Consider the following 20,000-nt stretch of genomic DNA (forward strand, 5'->3'; position numbering starts at 1 on the left):
CTGGGTGGTCAAAGCGGTTGGCTTTAGGCTGTGCAACTTTCTTATGGCATCGTGTTTGTGTGTGTGCGTGTGTGTGTGTTTATGTATATGTATATATATCTGTATGTATATATTTGTATATATGTCCGTATGTGTATATGTATGTGTGTATATATATATATATATATATATATATATATATATATATATATATATATATATATATATATATATATATATATATATATAGATATGTATGTGTATATATAAATAAATAAATATAGATATATAAATGTATATATATGTATATATATAAATATAAATGTGTGTATATACATATATATGTGTTTATATATATTATATATATATACACATATATATAGGAATTGGCATGCATACTACCTCTCTCTCTCTCTCTCTCTCTCTCTCTCTCTCTCTCTCTCTCTCTCTCTCTCTCTCTCTCTCTCTCTCTCTCTCTCTCTCTCTCTCTCTCATTCTCAGTCCTGTTTGTCTCTTGCACCCTGTCCCTCCATTACTGTTCTGATAAGTTCTATGTGTTTGAAATATGGCCCTTAGCGAGTTCTTCTTCTTCTTGAAACCTGAAAGTGGGAAATCTGTCATCCCCGAGGAACTTGACTTCCTATGGAAACCTTCGAATTCGGAATTTCATCGGTGAAGGAACGTGGGCTATTTTGCTTACAGAGATTTTTCTGTTGCTGAATACTATTCTATTCGGTCATTGTATAATCCAGAGGATAATTTATGCATATGATTGATCATATATATATATGTGTGTGTGTATATATATGTATAGTTTATATGTATATATATAATATATATATATGTATGTATGTAGTTATTTATTTGAGTGTGTGTGTGTTTATGTATACACGAGACCAGAGGAGCTAGTTTGAAATACATGGTCAGTGCAAATGAAAAGTATAATCTCTCTCTCTCTCTCTCTCTCTCTCTCTCTCTCTCTCTCTCTCTCTCTCTCTCTCTCTCTCTCTCCACGCCTTTTATTTCGTCACGGGGAGTGTTTTATCATATTGTCCACACCCCAGAAACAATCATTTTTAGTTAGAGAGCGGACTTTTACCTTTGTTTACAGGACCCCCCTTCGTTTTGTCGTGTTGACTTTATTTCCATTTCTTTATTTCCAGTTTATTTTCATTTCTTTATTTTCATTTCTTTCGTTCGAGTTCAATTTTGTTCATGCGCCGAAAGAAATTCGGGACTGTACCGGGACTAGAGAAAGCGCGCGGGAAAAAGTGTTCCGCATTTTGTTCCGTATTTTGTTCCGCGTTGCCTTTTGATATCGGGTGTCCTTGTTTTCACTTTTGTTATGAATGCGTTTTTCCCTCACTTTCTTTGGTCGTCTTTTGTCCGAGGTTTTTCTTTTCTGTCTCTCGATTCCCTCTCTCATAGATTTCCATTGCCATCGGATGTTATTATTTTCATTTTTGCCCTTTTCCCGTTTACTGACGCTTTCAGTGTTTCCTCTGTTCCACTCTTTCGCTTCTGTTCATTCCTTTTTCATTCGGACAGCCGTGTAGCTCTTCACTAGAATTCCTTTATTTTAAACTGCAGGGATTCGCGCTCCAAAAATCATTGTGACTTTTTTCTTTATGTTTTTTCCACTACGTAGAAAATTATTTTGTAGCTTTGGTAGTAGCAGTAGTAGCAGTAATTTAATATTGTTTTTCTTAAAAATAATATTAAAACATTATTTTGTAGCTTTGATAGTACAATAGTAGTAATTTAATATTTTCCTTAAAAATAATAAAAAAATTATTTTGTAGCTTTGATAGTAACAGTAGTAGTAGCAATTTAGTATTGTTTTTCTTAAAAATAATATTAAGAAATGATTTGTAGCTTTGATAGTAGCAGTAGTAGTAGTTTAATATTGTTTTTCTTGAAAATAATATTAAAAAATTATTTTGTAGCTTTGATAGCAGCAGTAGAAGTAATTTACTACTGTTCTTCTTAAAAACATTATTAAAAAATTATTTTGTAGCTTTGATAGTAGCAATAGTAGTAGTAATTTAATATTGTTTTTAAGAAAAACAATATCAAATTCCTACTACTGCTACTATCAAAGTTACAAAATAAATTTCTACATAGTGGAAAAAAATTGAAAGGAAAAAAGTCACAATGATTTTTACAGCGCGAATCCCTGCAGTTTAAAATAATATTGTTTTTAAGAAAATGTTTTTCCTTTTGATGCATAACGTAACCATTAGGTAAATTTTGTATTAATACTACTTTAAATTTCTTTTTTCCAATTCCATCTGCTGGCATATTAACTCATGTCTTACATGTTATGTATACTCAGTAGCTACACTGCCTTTCCTATTCAACAATGCAAAATAGGTAGTCACATATACAAGTTTTACATATGTATGGCTTCATATTTATGAGTATAAAAGCCCATTGTGTATTAGAGACAAAATTTGATGTATTCACACAAACACACACACACAACACACACTCACATGTATATGTATATATATATATATATATATATATATATAATGTATACATATATATATGAATATATATATAATATATATATATGTATATATATATAAATATATATATATATATATATATATATTATATATATATATATATATATATATATATATATATATATATATACTATATATATATATATATATATATATATATATATATATATATATATATATATATACTGTATATATATAATATATATATATATATATATATATATATATATATATATATATATATATATATATATATATATATATATATATATATATTTATATATATATATATATATATTTATATATATATATATATATATATATATATATATATATATATATATATATATATATATATATATATATATGCATATATGTATATATATGATATATATATATATATATATATATATATATATATATATATATATATATATATATATATATATATATATGAAGTACAGCTCTATCACTGAAGCAAGAAGCCATGCAAATAAAATTACAGCGTTTTCGCTGCTAGGCTCCGTGTGGGAATCACCAAATGGCTGAGAGCAAGAGATTTGCAGTCCCAGACTTATACGTCTATTGCAGAAATATAGAACAGAAATATATAATTTTTTTTTAGTATTTTGAATGCACTTGAGGGCAGATCAGAAGGGAAGCATATGATGGCTGCTTTGCATCACGAGAACAATTCTCCTTTTATCTTAATAATTTACTTACATTTTTATCTATTTTTTTTATTGATTTGTTAGTTTATTTTCTATTTTCTAATGTCTGGTCTCTTCATTGTGTTTTTTCTGTTACCTTCTGTTAATTCTTTCAAATGAACACCATACTAATTGGGTTGTTGATTTTCAGGTCAGAGTGGCCCTTGCGGGCTTGTTCCATATGAATAGGGTTTATCTTCTTCTTAATAATAATAATAATAATAATAATAATAATAATAATAATAATAATAATAGGGCGTATTATATATGTATATACATGTGTATATATATATGTATATATATATATATATATATATATATATATATATATATATACATATACATACATACATATATATATATACCCACTCAGCTTCTCTTTTAAGAAAGCCAATCTCCATTTCTCAAATCATTCCTCTTCTTTCACGTCTTCCGTAAAGAACCATTAATGTCCCAAACATTGGCTCCTTTAATGTCAGTAATTCAAGCATTTTGTTTCTCTGCCGAATTGCATTATTGATGGCCAATTAAATCTTAATTACCCAATAATCTGCGTGGTCCCTTTTTTTTCGGGACCGAAATCACTCCGATTTTTATGTATTGATATTTTCCATCGAGATTATGGCTTTAAGGGTGTTCAGTCCCATGGCTTTTTTTTGTGTTTTTTTTTATTGTTTTTGGGACCGAAATTAGGTTGCTACTTTATGAAAATATATTTTTTTCTCAACATGGGTATTTCGGGCCGAAACCTTTTTAGTTTTGTAATTATTTTTTCGGTGCAGTATTGGCAACAGAGATTAACAGTAAATTTTCGGTTCGTATTTATATATTTCCTATTTTTGAGTCGGGATTAAATTTTTTTCGGGGAGGCATTTGGAATTCAATACTTATTCGATTAATGTACGAGTTTATATTGAATGCGTTTGAATTTATTGCTAAATTGTTTTTGAATTATAAAAATGGAATTATTACGTATTTTTACGATGATAAAGGTGATGAAAGGAAACTATTTTTTCTGATTTGATGAATATTAGTAATATCTACCAAGTTTGAATATGTAAGAACTGTTAGTCCTGTTGTCAGCATGTATATCTGTTCTTTTATTTATTTGTTTGTATGTTTACGTTTCTTCTTGTTTACTTATCTGTTGTCTTTCTTCTAAAGTAAGTAGAAATGGCTTCCCTTAGGAAGTCAGTATTCGCTGTGATAGTTTGCATTTTTGTAAGGGTATTATTTCTTGCCATTTAATTTTTAGGAGGCGGTAGTTGTTGGGGGGTGTTGGGGGGGGGCGGAAGGGGATCGGTGTCGAAAATGGAATTTTGGAAGTCAGAGCATTTAATTAGTGCCGAGGAGCGGCTCTGAATGGCGACATTAACTCATTCATTAATTAATGCTTATCAGAACTTTTGAGGAGACCGCTCGGCGAGAGTAAATAAAGTGAGTTCCACCCTTCCTCCCTCCTCCCTCGTCCCTCTCTCCCCTTCTCATTTCTCCCTCCTCCCCTCTCCTCTCCTGCCCTCTCCTCCCACCCTCCTTCCTCCCTCTTCTCTTCTCCCTTCTCTCTCCTTCCCTCCCTCCCTCCCATCCTCCTTCCCCCTTCCTCCTTCCCCCTTCCCCCTCCCCTCCTCCTCCTCCTCTTTCCCTCCTCCTCCTCTCTCTTCCTTCCTTCCTCCTCTCCTCTCCTCCACCTCTCCCACGCTTCTCTCTCCTCATTTCTCCCTCCTCCCCTTCTTCCCTTCTCCCTCCCTCCTCTCTCTTCCTATCCTTCTCCATTCCGCCTGTCTTCTCCCTCCTTTCTCCTCTCTTTTTCCTCTTCCCTCCCTCCCTCCATCTCTCCTCTGTACCCCCTCCTCTCTTGTCCTTCCTCTCCCCCTCTCTTCTTCCTCCCCCTTCCCTCCTCCTTCCTTCCCCCTTTCATTTTCTGCCAGATTTCCCTTCGCCATTGTGTAATTCTCGAAGGAATTCATACTAAAGGAATTCTAAGTGGCGGAGGGATCCTGAAAATTTTAGATGAAAAATATTTACTCCTCCGCCAACGGTTTGATTAGGTCATTAAATTTTCATCTTGGGGCTTTCTTTCGTATATGGGGGTTTTTATGGCCGCGGAAAAAAATTTCCCCCAGTTGGCTTTTTTTTTTACTTTTTTTTTTTTTTTTTTTTTACAATCCTTTGTATTTTCGTCGTATCTGAATATTCTCCTTATGCGATTCCTCATTGGGTAGAGCTGTGGTCCTTCTCATGTTTGAGAGTAATGGAGTTTTTCTTGATTGATCTTTTGGTCCTTAGTTATTCGATATATATTTTTTGGTGTTATCTCGGTGTTATGGTGATTTTTGTAGTATTATTTTTTTGGGGCGTGTTCTTATTTTTTTGTATTTTTGGTACGTAGTAATAAAATGGACATTAATTATTGTTTTCAAATGATTTATATTTATACATAATTGTGATGGTATATAGTATATTTACTTACATATAATATATATATATATATATATATATATATATATATATATATATATATATATATATATATATATATATATGTGTGTGTGTGTGTGTGTGTGTGTGTGTGTGTTCCTTCTCTGTGTAGTCTTTATTCGCAACGCTCTCTCTTTATTGATTTTTGTACTTGGTGTTACCCTCTTATTTGGCTAGCAACAGATAATTCAATCTGTCATTCAACAAGCAATCCTCTCAATTTTACAACCAGCGGTATCAGATAAGGCTTTTCAATCCCCCATTAACTGTAATTTGTAAAGTGATGCCCTTTTATTGATATAGGAAAAATTGTTCCAGCAATTTGTTACTCTTCGGAGGCATTCTCAAACTTCTGAAGTTCTCAGTGACTGAGAAAATTACAGGTAACTTCCAAAGACGTGAGTAAATAGCGAGCGTTTTGAGGAAATTCTTGGCGTTTATATTCCTGGCGATTGAATTGCGGGTTGAAATTGATGGTACTTAAATGTAACCTTCAAAACTACCCAGTCGCGACATTCTGAAGGTGCGCTGACATTTTGGGGGGCGGATCCATTTCAACTTTCCAGGCTGTTTCCAGATTCTCAAACTATTTAAATTGTCTCGACTAATTCCTGTAATTACGGGTTTATTACTCTTGGTTGGGAATAGCAGTTTATGTCAGGCTTGATAAGCGTTGGCAGACATTCCCCACCCCCCTTCTCTCTCTCTCTCTCTCTCTCTCTCTCTCTCTCTCTCTCTCTCTCTCTCTCTCTCAATTCTTTTTATCCTTTCATTGTACTCAAGCTTTCTTGGATGTTTTTATTACTTAGCAGCTATTGAATCCTTTCTCGAAGGTAAGGGAAAACTAAGGAAATATGGTACCTAGAGTTGCAAGGGATAGATACATAAATAGATAGATAGATAGATAGATAGATAGATAGATAGAGCGATACAGAGTTCCTGAAATCAATATCTTTCAATTTTCGAGTGAAAAAGTGTGAGGGGGGAATTTGTAAAATTAACACTGTTGCATTGAGAGAGAGAGAGAGAGAGAGAGAGAGAGAGAGAGAGAGAGAGAGAGAGAGAGAGAGAGAGAGAACATTTATTAATATATAACCGAGGATAATTAAGTTTAAAAAATTAAATTAAACAATAGAAATGAGAGAGAGAGAGAGAGAGAGAGAGAGAGAGAGAGAGAGAGAGAGAGAGAGAGAGAGAGAGAGAGAGAGGAAAAATAGGATTTTTAAAAGAATTTTCATTTTAATACACGAGAGGCAGAATAAGAGTGATTTTCTGCTAATGTAAAGTTAACTAAAACCATTTGTAAGACTTAAAAGAGAGAGAGAGAGAGAGAGAGAGAGAGAGAGAGAGAGAGAGAGGTATTTAATTCAGGCGGAATCCGTCCGCACTTACATGGAAATGTAATTCTCGCTTGTCGCTGTTTTTTGTTTTTGAGGAATTCCGTTCTCATTATTGCTCTTAATATATTGCAGTAGGGTCAAGTCATAAGATAGACGCAATTGCGAAGCTGCAGTAAACCTGGGGGAGGGAAATTGTGCTCGCCTTCAAGTTAAGTGGATTTTGCACTGTTTCTAACCTTTGATTTATATATGTATATGTATACACATATACATTATATGTATACACACATTTATACAATATATATCCACATATATATATATATACATATATATATGTGTGTGTGTGTGTGTACATATACATATACGCACATGTATATGTATATACACATATAATATATATATATATATATATATATATATATATATATATATATATATATATATATATATATATATATAATATGTTTGACATAGAGATAAAGTTAGGTATGTGTTTGTAATGTATATAATACGTTGTGAGGTATATGCAAACTTTAATTATGCATGTACGTACGTGTTTATGGATAACGCAATTATACCGCAGTGAACTCCGACGCCTTGATATGAGAGAGAAAATTCATTAAGGCACGTGCTTTCCGTTCTTGTATTCTGAATAATACGTTGAAATTGCTATTCATTACGAGAGGAATTTCATTTTAGATCTGAATACATCAGCTTAGTTTTGATCGGATATTTCCATAGGGCTTATTTAACTTGTATTTGCTCTATAATGACTTTTGACTTATTTACTTTAGGCTTACTAAGTGATATGATGAAAAAGGCAATATCGTCTTGGTTAGATTTGCAAAGTGAGAGAGAGAGAGAGAGAGAGAGAGAGAGAGAGAGAGAGAGAGAGAGAGAGAGAGAGAGGCATGGCAGGGGTTCAGTAACTATTTTTGGTGATACCTGACGTCGCGTCAGTTTTGGTCACATTAGGATCTGAGCAAGTCAGGTCATGGTCTAGTCTGTTCATGAGTGGTCTCTCCCTCTCCGTCGAAAATGCGACGCCAGTTTCAGTGACCATAAATCAACCAATCCCTTGAAAATTCCTTGGCGTTCGTTTCAGGGAAGTGAATATCTCAAAACTCCCCCATGTCGATTGCAGGCGTCTGAAATAGTTCAGTTCCAGCCGTTAGGTGCTCGTCGCCTTCCTGTTAAAACTTCTGAGAAGTTTATTGAACAGCCTTTGGAAATAATGCCTGAATAAACAGCATTTCCATCGGTTATGTGGAAAGGTATCTTTAATACTGAACAAATAAAAGAATTACACTTCTTGATAGCGTTGAAAGAGACCGGGAATATAGCTCACGTTCCTATATTAGAAAACGGGATATCACTCACGTTCCCATATTAGAAAACGGGATATCGCTCTCGTTCTTATATTAGAAACGGGATATCGCTCTCGTTCCTATATTAGAAAACGGGATATTGCTTTCGTTCTTATATTAGAAAAGGGATATTGCTGTCGTTACTATTTTAGGAAACAGAGTATCACTTTTGTTCTTATATTAGAAAATGGGATATAGCTCTCGTTCTTTTATTAGAAAAGGGATATCGCGCTTGTTCTTATATTAGAAAAGGGATATAGCTCTCGTTCCTGTATTAGAAACAGGATATCGCTCTCGTTCCTATATTAGAAAACGGGATATCACTTTCGTTGTTATATTAGAAACGGGATATCGCTCACATTCCTATATTATAAAACAGGATATCGCTCTCGTTCTTATATTAGAAAACGGGATACCATCCTCTTTCCTAGAATAGAAAATGGGATATCACTCCCGTTCTTATATAAGAAAACAGGATATTTCTCACGTTCCTAAATTAGAAAACAGGATATCACTCTCGTTCTTATATTAGAGAAGGGATGTCACTCATTCTTATATTGGAAAAAGGAATATCTCACGTTCTTATATTAGAAAACAGGATATTGTTCACATACGTATACTAGAAAACGGGATATCACTCTCGTTCTTATATTAGAAACTAGAAACGGGATATCGCTCTCGTTCCTATTTTAGGAAATGGGATATCGCTTTCGTTCGTATATTAGAAAACGGGATATCGCTCACGTTCCTATTTTAGAAAACAGGATATCACTCTCACTCTTACATTAGAAAACGCGATATCACTCTCGATCCTATATTAGAAACAGGATATCGCTCTCGTTCCTGTATCAGAAAACGGGATATCACTTTCGTCCGTATATTAGAAAACGGGATATCGCTCACGTTCCTATATTAGAAACGGAATATCACTCTGACTCTTACATTAGAAAACGCGATATCACTCTCGATCCTATATTAGAAAACGGGATATCGCTCTCGTTCCTGTATTAGAAAACGGAAAGACAAACATAATTAAAATGTCGAGACGCCGTATTAGTGCAGCAGATAATTGCATATTTCATAAGAATCGTTCAGATAGTGAAACAAGCATGAAATTTTGCACAAGTGCTCTTTAAAGTTCCCTCTATCAGAAAAGGGCGCTGGCCACGCAAAAAATTTAATATGGCGGCCAAATTCCAAGATGGCGGCCAGTATCGACAGATTTTGGCTAATTTTTCACTAGAATGGCATGTATTTGCTTCTAGCAATATGGTAAAGCTCTTCCATACTATTTCTTGTGAATATTATGTTTCTGTAGCTTCCCAGTACAGTTTACCTTTAAATATGGGGCTATATGGCTGCCAAGAAAAGGTAGAAACAATAATTATAATGAGAAATAATGCCCGTTCAACAATTATCGTTTTAAGCATGGATCTTGGTTTCTGTGGTTTTAGATCCTAATGAGGCCATCTCTTTCGAATAACTCATCAATTTTGAAGGAAAATTAATAAATGTAAAAGAGTGTATGTCTGCACACAACCAGGGCACACTGGTGACATCACTGCTGTGTAACTCAGCATGGGGTTCAGTGCCAGCTAATCCAGCTTTACTAATCCTGTAGTCTTAGACTAGTAGTTGTAGTATAGTTTAGTTTAGTGTCCCAAATGCTTTCTAACAGCCCCAGACCAGCTATAGTTAGATAGCCGCACCTGAATAGACAGGATGTGCCAGCGCGGAGAGCCGAGCCAAGGGTATGGGGCTGTACATGATGGTTCATGTACTTACCCGGATGGTGTACAGATCACACGGGACTTAAATGGCACTGGATGAATGATCGGGCTAGGTGTAGGGAGACCGAACCTAGTTGAATCCCATACAGGAATGTGTGCTTTGTTTAAGGTGGTAAAGGATAACCCCTCGGCCTTAATCAAAAGTGAAATCATGGCAGAATGTGATGCCAATCCAATATTGAGCAGTAGAAAAACAAACTGGGTTTGTGTTGTCTTTGTCAGAAGGACAAAAGAGGTGAGCACTTGACATCACCTCAAGTCATCATGTCCTAGACCATGTTGGGTACACAATGCTGGCAAGGAACATTCCCATGTTCAGTGAAATTAATGAAATGCCACTGATAATGGATCCAGCAAGGCTGGATGAAGGTGATGGCATAGAGGCCACTCTCAGGAAAAATGCAGCAAAATACCATGTGAACTGTCGCTTGTTGTTTAACAACACTAAACTGGACCGTGCAAGAAAGCGACAATCCAATGACCAGACCAGCAACACTGAGACTAGTCGTGCAAAACTGCGCCGAACCAGTCATGACAATGAAGTTTGCATTTTCTGTGAGAAAGTGGCACCTGCATCTGATCTCAGACAGGCTAGTACTAAGGGCCTTGACTTGAAATTGCGTGAATGTGCAGAGATACTTAGTGATGGCAAGCTCCTTGCTAAGTTGACTGGTGGGGATGTCATTGCACAGGAGTTTAAGTATCACCATGCCTGTCTTTGTGCCCTCTACAACAGAAAAGGTCCTACCTGAGGAGCCTTGAGAAAGACCAAGGTAGCACTGAGTCAGAATCAGATGTGTATCCACTAGTTCTGTCAGAACTGATGACATACATTGTTGAAAACAACCTTTGTTCAGATGATCCAGTCACATTTCGGCTGGCAGATATTTGCCACCTCTACCAACAACGTCTGGAACAATTAGGTGTAGAGTCACCAAGTGTAAATTCCACGAGACTCAAAGACAAACTTCTGGCAGAAATTCCAGAACTTGAGGCTCATAAATCTGGCAGAGATGTATTACTTGCATTTCAAAAGGATGTGGGAAAAGCACTTGCTCAATCATCTGATCTTTCAGAGGCAGTTATCATTGCTAAAGCAGCAAATATTCTCAGAAAGTCTATACTTGATCATCAGTCACGGTTTGATGGCACATTTTCTGAGGCTTGTGTACGAAATTCTGTGCCTCCTCTCCTGCTCCAGTTTGTAGGGATGGTTGAGCATGGGGCTGACATCAAGTCACAGTTACGATTTGGAGCATCAAAGTCAGACCAGGCCATTGCACAGCTCATGCAATTCAACTGCTACTCCCGATACAAAGAGGGAGCAACAACTCATAGACACTCAAAAGACAGAGAAACACCATTCCCAGTCTACATGGGACTCTCAGTCTATGCCAAAACCAGGAAGAGAAACCTGGTTGAAATGCTACATCAGTATGGCCTCAGTATCTCTTATGACAGAGTACTGGAGGTCTCTGCACAGTTAGGAGATGCCACAGTTAGCAAATATGTGGAGGAGGGTGTGGTCTGTCCCCAGTACTGCGAAAAGGGTTGTTCACCACTGCAGTGATGGACAACATCGACCACAACCCATCTGCAACTACTGCCACTACCTCCTTCCATGGAACTAGCATCTCCATATTTCAGCACCCCACCAAGGAGAACACTGGACAGGAAAGACAGCAACTAAAGTTTGCACCTGAGAAAGTGAGGTCGGTGCCTGAATTGCCGGACACATTCACAAACATCTCACCAGCTTCCTTTCAAACAAAGAACCCTGTGCCACCAAACACTGCAATACCAAAGCCACCCACAGATATCTTGGGGCCACAGCTTGCACTGGAGTATCAGTGGCTAGACAAGGTCATAGTCACCCAGGAAATAGATGATGCAGTGAATCTGACGTGGTCAGCTCATCACGCTTCAATGAAGAGAAGCCCAGAATTTGAAGTAACCATAACTTCATTGCTTCCTCTCCTGCGTGATCAGGCTCATTCTGTTGCTACGATCAAACACGTGATGCAGAAAGTGCAGGATGTCACTGATTTTCTGAACCCTGGCCAGATACCCATAATCACAGCTGATCAGCCAATCTATGCCGTAGCAAAGCAGGTGCAGTGGCAGTGGCCTGATCAGTATGGCGAAGACAAGTATCTGGTAATGTTTGGTGGTCTGCACATTGAGATGGCAGCAATGACATCTCTTGGTACTCTTCTTCATGGCAGTGGTTGGACAGGAGCTCTGGTGGAGGCAGGAGTTGCTTCATCTGGAACTGCAGAATCCTTCCTGTCAGCTGCAAGTGTAACCAGGACACGGCAGATGCACCAGGTTACAGCCTCTAGTTTGTACAAACTCCTGAGGACAGCATACACTGACTACTGTGCTGAGAAAGCAAACAACAATGAGCAGGCATTAGAGTTTGAGGAGTGGTGTGACCTTCGAAGACAGCAGAGTCCACAGTTCCACTTCTGGCACATGGTGTTGTCTATGGAACTTGTGATATTCCTACTGATCAGGTCCTTCCGTGAGGCCAATTTTGTCCTCTACTGCCAGGCATTGCATGAGCTGATACCCTACTTCTTTTCCAACAATAATACAAACTATGCTCGTTGGCTGCCTATTCACCTCAGGGACATGCTTACCCTAGAGAGTTCACACCCAGAGTTGCACAAGGAGTTCAAGGCTGGCAACTTTGTTGTGCACAAGACCAGTCGCCAGTTCTCAGCAATGGCTCTTGACCAAGCTCATGAGCAGACCAATGCCTTTATAAAGGCTGATGGCGGAGCCATTGGGCTGACTGAAGATCCGTCAGCACTCAGAAGATGGATGGTGGCTGGCCCAGAGATCATCCGCTTGGTGTCTGCATACGAAACAGAGGTTCAAAGTAAGGAGTCTAATGAGCAGACAACACACCATGAACAAACACCTCATGCGCAGAAGACATTCTTGGAGAGAGTCAGCAAGCTGTCATTGGCTTTTGGCAACACTTGGGAAGTCCTTTTCAGGAAGAGAGCCAGGATCTGTATTCCATTGACAACAAAGACATTGCCCACCCCAGCTCAGCAGAACTTCTACAGACACACCTTGACAGAGGCCGCACTAAATTTCAGAAGTTTTCAGACTCTTTGGCAAACAATGCAGTCTCCTTCTATGAGCCGATAAAGAAGAACAGAACTGACTTCTTCAGGCAAGAAGCTGCTCCTGTAGAACAGTCAAAGCAGAAACTTCTGAAGGAGGATTGCCAGCTTTTCTCAAAGCTATTTATATCCTGTCAGAGCCGTGAATGTGATCTGCAGGAATTCTTCCAGCACGAGAATCAAACATTCCCAGCTTCCCTTAGTGAGGGTGGTAGGCTGTACACATGTCAGAAGTCTCAGCTGACCTCGGTCCTGGAGAGTCATGTTACACTAGAAGACAAAGAACCAAAGACTGATGTCCTCATTGTAGATGGATCAGCTTTGGTCCATGCCTGCCACCAAAGAAAGGAAAGACCTTTGAGGGCTATGCACTTTGCGACTTCTTGCCTGTGATACAATCCTATAGCAGCAAGTACACATCATCACATCTTGTATTTGATGTATACAATACATCCAGCCTCAAAGCTGAGACCAGGCTCCAACGTGGTCAAGGAGGAAGGCGCAAGGTGACAGACAGGAACACAATTCCATCCAACTGGCGCAATTTCCTAAGACACGATGCCAACAAGACAGAGTTGTTCCAGTTCTGGCAGACAAAGTTGCCCAGATGTCTGCCACAAATGTTGTCATTGCCACGAAAGGGTCTGCTGTCCTCAGCACTCATGAGGCTAGTCTTCAGGGACTGGAAAAGTGCTCTCATGAGGAAGCTGACACCCGCATCTTTCTCCATGCCAAATATGCCACAGAACATGGAGCCAAGACCATCACGGTTAAAGCAAATGACACAGATGTTCTTGTCGTTGCAGTCAGTGCTTTCTCCACTCTCCACAATCTAGGGCTAGAGAAGCTATGGGTGGCATTTGGCCAAGGCCAGAGCCTGCGCTGGATTGCTGTGCATGACCTGTGCAACTCTCTGGGCCAGGAGAAGGTGAATGGCATGCTCTTCTTCCATGCGTTCACAGGCTGTGATACAGTGTCAGCCTTCCGAACAAGGGCAAGAAGACCGCCTGGCAGACATGGAACATCTTTCCAGAGGCCTCCACTGTGTTCTCAAACTGAGTCACTACCCTCTCAGAGTGGAAGAGAGTGACCTGAAGGTCCTGGAGAGGTTTGTCATACTTATGTATGAAAGATCCAGCACTGCTGGCACTGTGGATGAGGCTAGACTTGATATGTTTGCCAGAAAACAAAGGGCATATGAGGCCATTCCACCAACCAGGGGAGCTCTCCTCCAACACACCAAGCGTGCTGCGTACCAGGCTGGTTGTGTGTGGGGCAGGCCACCCAGTGTCAGCCACAGCCAGAGAACCCTGCTGAGTGGGGATGGCAAAAGTCTGGTGAAGCATGGCAAGTCCTCTGGACAACCAACTCGCCCTTAGCCAAGAGTTGCCAACAGCTTACCAAATGTGGATGCAAAGCAGGCTGTCGGGAAAGGTGCAAGTGCTACAAGCTGGGTCTTCCCTGCACAGCTCTGTGCACTTGCAAATGTGAAGTCTAGATAAATATTGCCCTCTCTTCAGTAGATAATCTAGCTTGAGCATCCAACGTGTCATGCTATGCCTACCTTCTTATCCTCGAATTTTTCAAAGGTGTAGGTTGAGAGACCTATACATAGATTGGTTGCGTTTAGTCCGTATTTCTCCTCTTTTCTTTTTATGGTTACAGTCTTAGACACAATGTTGTATGTGACCATACCATTACTATTTCAGTTGAAAATAGCATATTAGTTAAACTGTCTGATCACATGAATATACCATTAAATAAAAACAGTTGGTCTCTATGTCTGCTAGCGCTGTGGATAGAAAAAAACTTTTATGGCAACCATTTTGTACGCCATCTTGGTTACAATTCATTTAGTAAGGGTTTTCAATAAAATGTGTGGTATGGAACATTTTTATAACCTAAAAGTCGAGGTTTAAAAAAAAAAAAACTGGCATATTCCATCCAATAGATGCTCCCAAACCAGTGAATCTCAACATAGATGGCGGCCATTTTGAAAAATAGCCGCCATCTTGGATTTTCAGGTGGCCAGCGCCCTTTTCTAAGAGAGCGTAGTCTTAGGAATGTTTGTGCCAAATTTCATGCTTGTTTCACTATCTGAACGATTTTTACAGCAATCTGCTGCACTATATAGCCCGGACGGGGGTCTTCGATTTTACTGTAGTCTCGGGGTGTAGGATGAAGTCCTGAGCTCCCGGTAATTATTATGCATCATATTTGAATGACCTCGCGCCGGCAACATTTATGAGGTTCCTTCATAAGGAGTGTTCGGCAAACAAAGGACCGGAGTTCAAAGGAAAGTAATATCGTTTCCGTTGGTCCTAATTTTCCCCTCTTCTCTCCGTCTTGGAATTTTTTGAAATATAGTAGCTGCAAGACTCATGAATATATATATATATATATATATATATATATATATATATATATATATATACATACATATATATATTATATATGTATATATATAATATATATACGTATATTTAAATATTCATCTATATCCATCGAACTATATACTATATATATATATATATATATATATATATATATATAGTTCGATGGATGTATATGAATATTTAAATATACACATATATATGTATGTATATATATATATATATATATATATATATATATATATATGCATATATATATATATATATATATATATATATATATATATATATATATATATATATATATATATATATATATATATATATGTGTGTGTGTGTGTGTGTGTAATACATACTAACGTACACACACACACACCCACTCACAAAAGAGCCAAGACAATTGTTCGGAGAGAAAAAGAATCAAGCGTTTAAGGTCCAGGACAGAGCTGAAACGAATAAAAATTTTTGGCAGAGGTCAGGATTGCCTTTTTTTACTTTATTTTCTTTCCAGTCCTGATGGTTTGACCGATTTCCCTTTAAAAGAATTAACTGTGGTATACACTCTGACCACTAGAATTCATGTTCATCCGCTTAACTAAAGGATTGCTTGTCTGGCGTTGCAGGTAGTGACTGTTAACCGAGATATCTGCTTTTAATGTGGCTCTCCTTAAGGAGTATCATTAGTTTTCTGTAAAAGAAAACGATTGTGCCGGCTTTGTCTGTCCGGTCGCACTTCATTCTGTCCGTCCTCAGATCTTGAAAACTTACTGAGGCTAGAGGGGTGCAAATTAGTATGTTGATCATCCACCCTCCAGTCACCAAACATACCAAATTGTAGCCCTCTAGCCTCAGTAGTTTTTATTTTATTAAAGGTTAAAGTTAGCCATAATCGTGCTTCTGGCAACGATATAGGATAGGCCACCACCGAATCGTGGTTAAAGTTTCGTGGGCCGCGGCACGTACAGCATTACACCGAGACCACCGAAAGATAGGTCTGTTTTCGGTGACCTTGATTATACCCTGTAGCGGCTGTACAGAAAACTCGATTGCGCCGAAAAAACTTCGACGCATTTGTTACTTGTTTGCTGTTTGTATCACATAATGCTTCAGCATTTTGAGGTCATGTAGATCATTTCGTTATCATCTGATTGGAGGCTGTGGTGAGTGGTCATCACAAAAATAACAACAAAGGCGTAGACATAATTTTCTCAGATTTTACCTTGTTAATTCTGAAGAACGTATTGGATTTATGATCTCGTCATGATTGTCAACAGCAGACGGTATAAAGGATGTTTTGTTATATTAAACTGATGCAAGTTTCAGACTTACTGTATTTCAGTTTTGGTTTTCTGTGAAAGAAAAGTATTGTGGCGGTTTTGTCTGTCCGTCCCCATTTTTTTCTGTCCGCCCTCAATCTTAAAAACTACTGAGGATAGGGTTCCGCAAATTGTTATGTTGATCATCCACCCTCCAATCATCAAACATACCAAACGGCAGCTCTCTATCCTCAGTAGTTTTTATTTTATGTAAGGTTAAAGTTAGTCATAATCGTATTTCTGGCACCGCCATAGGTACCAACAACACAGGCCACCACCGGATCGTAGCTGAGTTTCATGGGCCGTGTCTGAGGCCACAACCGGACCGTGGCTGAATTTCATGACCCTCGGCAAAGAATTTCATCGGCCGTGGCTGAGGCCACCACTGGACCGTGGCTGAGTTTCATGGGCCGGTCTGTACAGAAAACTCGATTGCGCCGAAGAAATTTTGGCGCATTTTTTACTTGTTTTCTCTCATGGTAGAATTAAAGTTGAAGTTGATTACACGGAATGCTGAAGGACTGAAACGATGCCTCACCAGCCTTATTATTACTGCCACTAGTATTGCAATGTATCTTCATATTCCATTTATTTTTCTGCTTTTATTTTGCACTGCGTACGAATGTATGTTACGCATATATATATATATATATATATATATATATATATATATATATATATATAATATATATATATAGTATAAATATGACCCACGGATGTAAAATTATATTACTCATATAAATTATACATTGTAAATATGCAATCACGCATGCAAGTACTTATGAACACATGCATTTACGCCAATGTCAGTCTGCAAGCACGTCTTCAAGAGACAGAAATCGTACGTACGAGGCGCCCCCCCACCCCCACCCCTGCTCCCTGCAGTAAGGAGCCATTTACGAACGCAGGCATCAATCCCCATCGCGCATAATAAAGTCAGGAGCAGCTAGATTATCTGGCAACAATTTTTCAGGCCTCCCCCTCCTCCTCCTATCTCTCCTCCCCCTCCCCCTCCCCGACTCCCTTATTGGCAGAATAAAACGAATATCTTATAACTCGGTTTGACGTGGCCGTCTTATTTATGGGTCGTTTATTCCCTCCGCCGGTCGAACGTGTCCTAAGTATTTTTGACAGCGTGATTTACAAGTTGAATTTCGGGAGATATTTCCATGCTGCAACACACACACACACGTATATACATATATATATATATATATATATATATATATATATATATATATATATATATATATATATATATATATGTATATATATATATATTATATATATATGTAGATATATAAATCTATATATATATACATATATATATATATATATATATATATATATATATATATATATATATATATATTTATATATACTTTTTGTGCGTGTTTTCCACGAATAATTCAAGAGGCTCCGTTTTTGCTTAACATGTCGTATTAGGTTTAAAAGAACTTTTGATATTCAAAAGTCCTTTTCATATTCATTTTTACTCATGAGTCATGTGCCCGGTCATAAAACTTAATATAAGTTTTTTGGAGTTCGAGATGCGCATATACTTACAGAGTTTGAAGCGAAATGATGAAGAGCAATGGAAAAATCTCGTGTCTAAATAAGCAATTAATGGCAAGATGCCAATAAAAATGAAACAAAATTACGTAAAGATACTGGGATACCAAGTTGGGAAATGCATATCAAAACGAAGTTGCGTCTGAATATGTTCAAGTTGATGCGAGTAAGTTTTATCCTATATATATATATATATATATATATATATATATATATATATATATATATATATATATATATATATATATATATATATATATATATATATATATTACATAGGATAAAAAAATTACTCACATCAACTTGAACATATTCAGACGCAACTTCATTTTTGGTATGCATTTCTAACTTGGTATCCCAGTATTTTTACGTAATTTTGTTTCATTTTTTTGGGCATCTTGCCATTAATTGCTTATTTAGACACGAGATAATTCCATTGTACTTCATCATGTCGCCTCAAACTCTGTAAGTATATGAGCATCTCAATTCCCAAAAGAACTGATATATATATATATATATATATATATATATATATATATATATATATATATATATATATATATATATATATATATATATATATATATATATATATATATATATATATATATATATATATATATAGAGAGAGAGAGAGAGAGTATAATTACAGGTACAGTTGCTTGTATGTATCATATAAGTTGAAACTGCTCCTGGAAGGAACAAATTTCATCCACGAGATAACAAGTGTTTGCCAAGGGAAGGAAAATATATCTTGTAAATGCCTGTCAAAGAGATTCGTTAAATTAGGAGGCATGCTTTTTCATCTCCCATTTTTTTTCCCGTTCCCCATTTTTCTTATTTTCCCGAGACATCAAAGCCAACAGTTCACTAATTAAAGACACTCTAACGTTTGGCCGGATTGACTTTCATTGATATTTACCGCCTGAGGTTGATCCGAGTGGAGTTTCCTTCGAGATTTTCCAGTTTGTTCGTGTCCGACTTAACCGTGGTGTCTTGTGCGCGGCCGCGGAGGTTTTCTGTTATTTTAGACTAGAAGCAGGATAATTCCTAGGAGTGTCAGAGGATATTGCAATATTACATCGGTTCGGTGAGAACGTAGACTTCGTCGTTACCGTAGACGTTTGAACATCACTTTTTCATACTCAATTTAGCTTTGCCGGATTAAGATAGCTCGTATTCACTTGATATATTCAACGTTAAATATCATGTCATTTGAAATGACCCCGGGTTCTCTCGTGTCCACGCACCTATTCATGAGAGAGAGAGAGAGAGAGAGAGAGAGAGAGAGAGAGAGAGAGAGAGAGAGAGAGAGATTCGTTTGACTTGCAACCTTTGGTCGAACTACAGAGCGAGTTGGTTTGTTTGTTATTGTTTCTGCCACAAT

General features: G+C 37.3%; 1 protein-coding gene across 1 annotated transcript in view; it reads right to left on the reverse strand.

The window, feature by feature from the left end:
* The window catches only part of LOC136842357 (cilia- and flagella-associated protein 251-like), a 38,674-nt gene that overhangs the window by 6,441 nt on the left and 12,233 nt on the right, over positions 1–20,000 (reverse strand). Inside the window, exon 4 of the mRNA XM_067109614.1 lies at positions 19,947–20,000. This exon is cut by the window's right edge and continues 456 nt beyond it. Within this exon, the coding sequence (XP_066965715.1) occupies positions 19,947–20,000 (54 nt within the window). The remainder of the gene's footprint in view (positions 1–19,946) is intronic.

The sequence above is a fragment of the Macrobrachium rosenbergii genome, chromosome 10 (genome assembly GCF_040412425.1).
Source record: "Macrobrachium rosenbergii isolate ZJJX-2024 chromosome 10, ASM4041242v1, whole genome shotgun sequence".
Taxonomy (NCBI): domain Eukaryota; kingdom Metazoa; phylum Arthropoda; class Malacostraca; order Decapoda; family Palaemonidae; genus Macrobrachium; species Macrobrachium rosenbergii.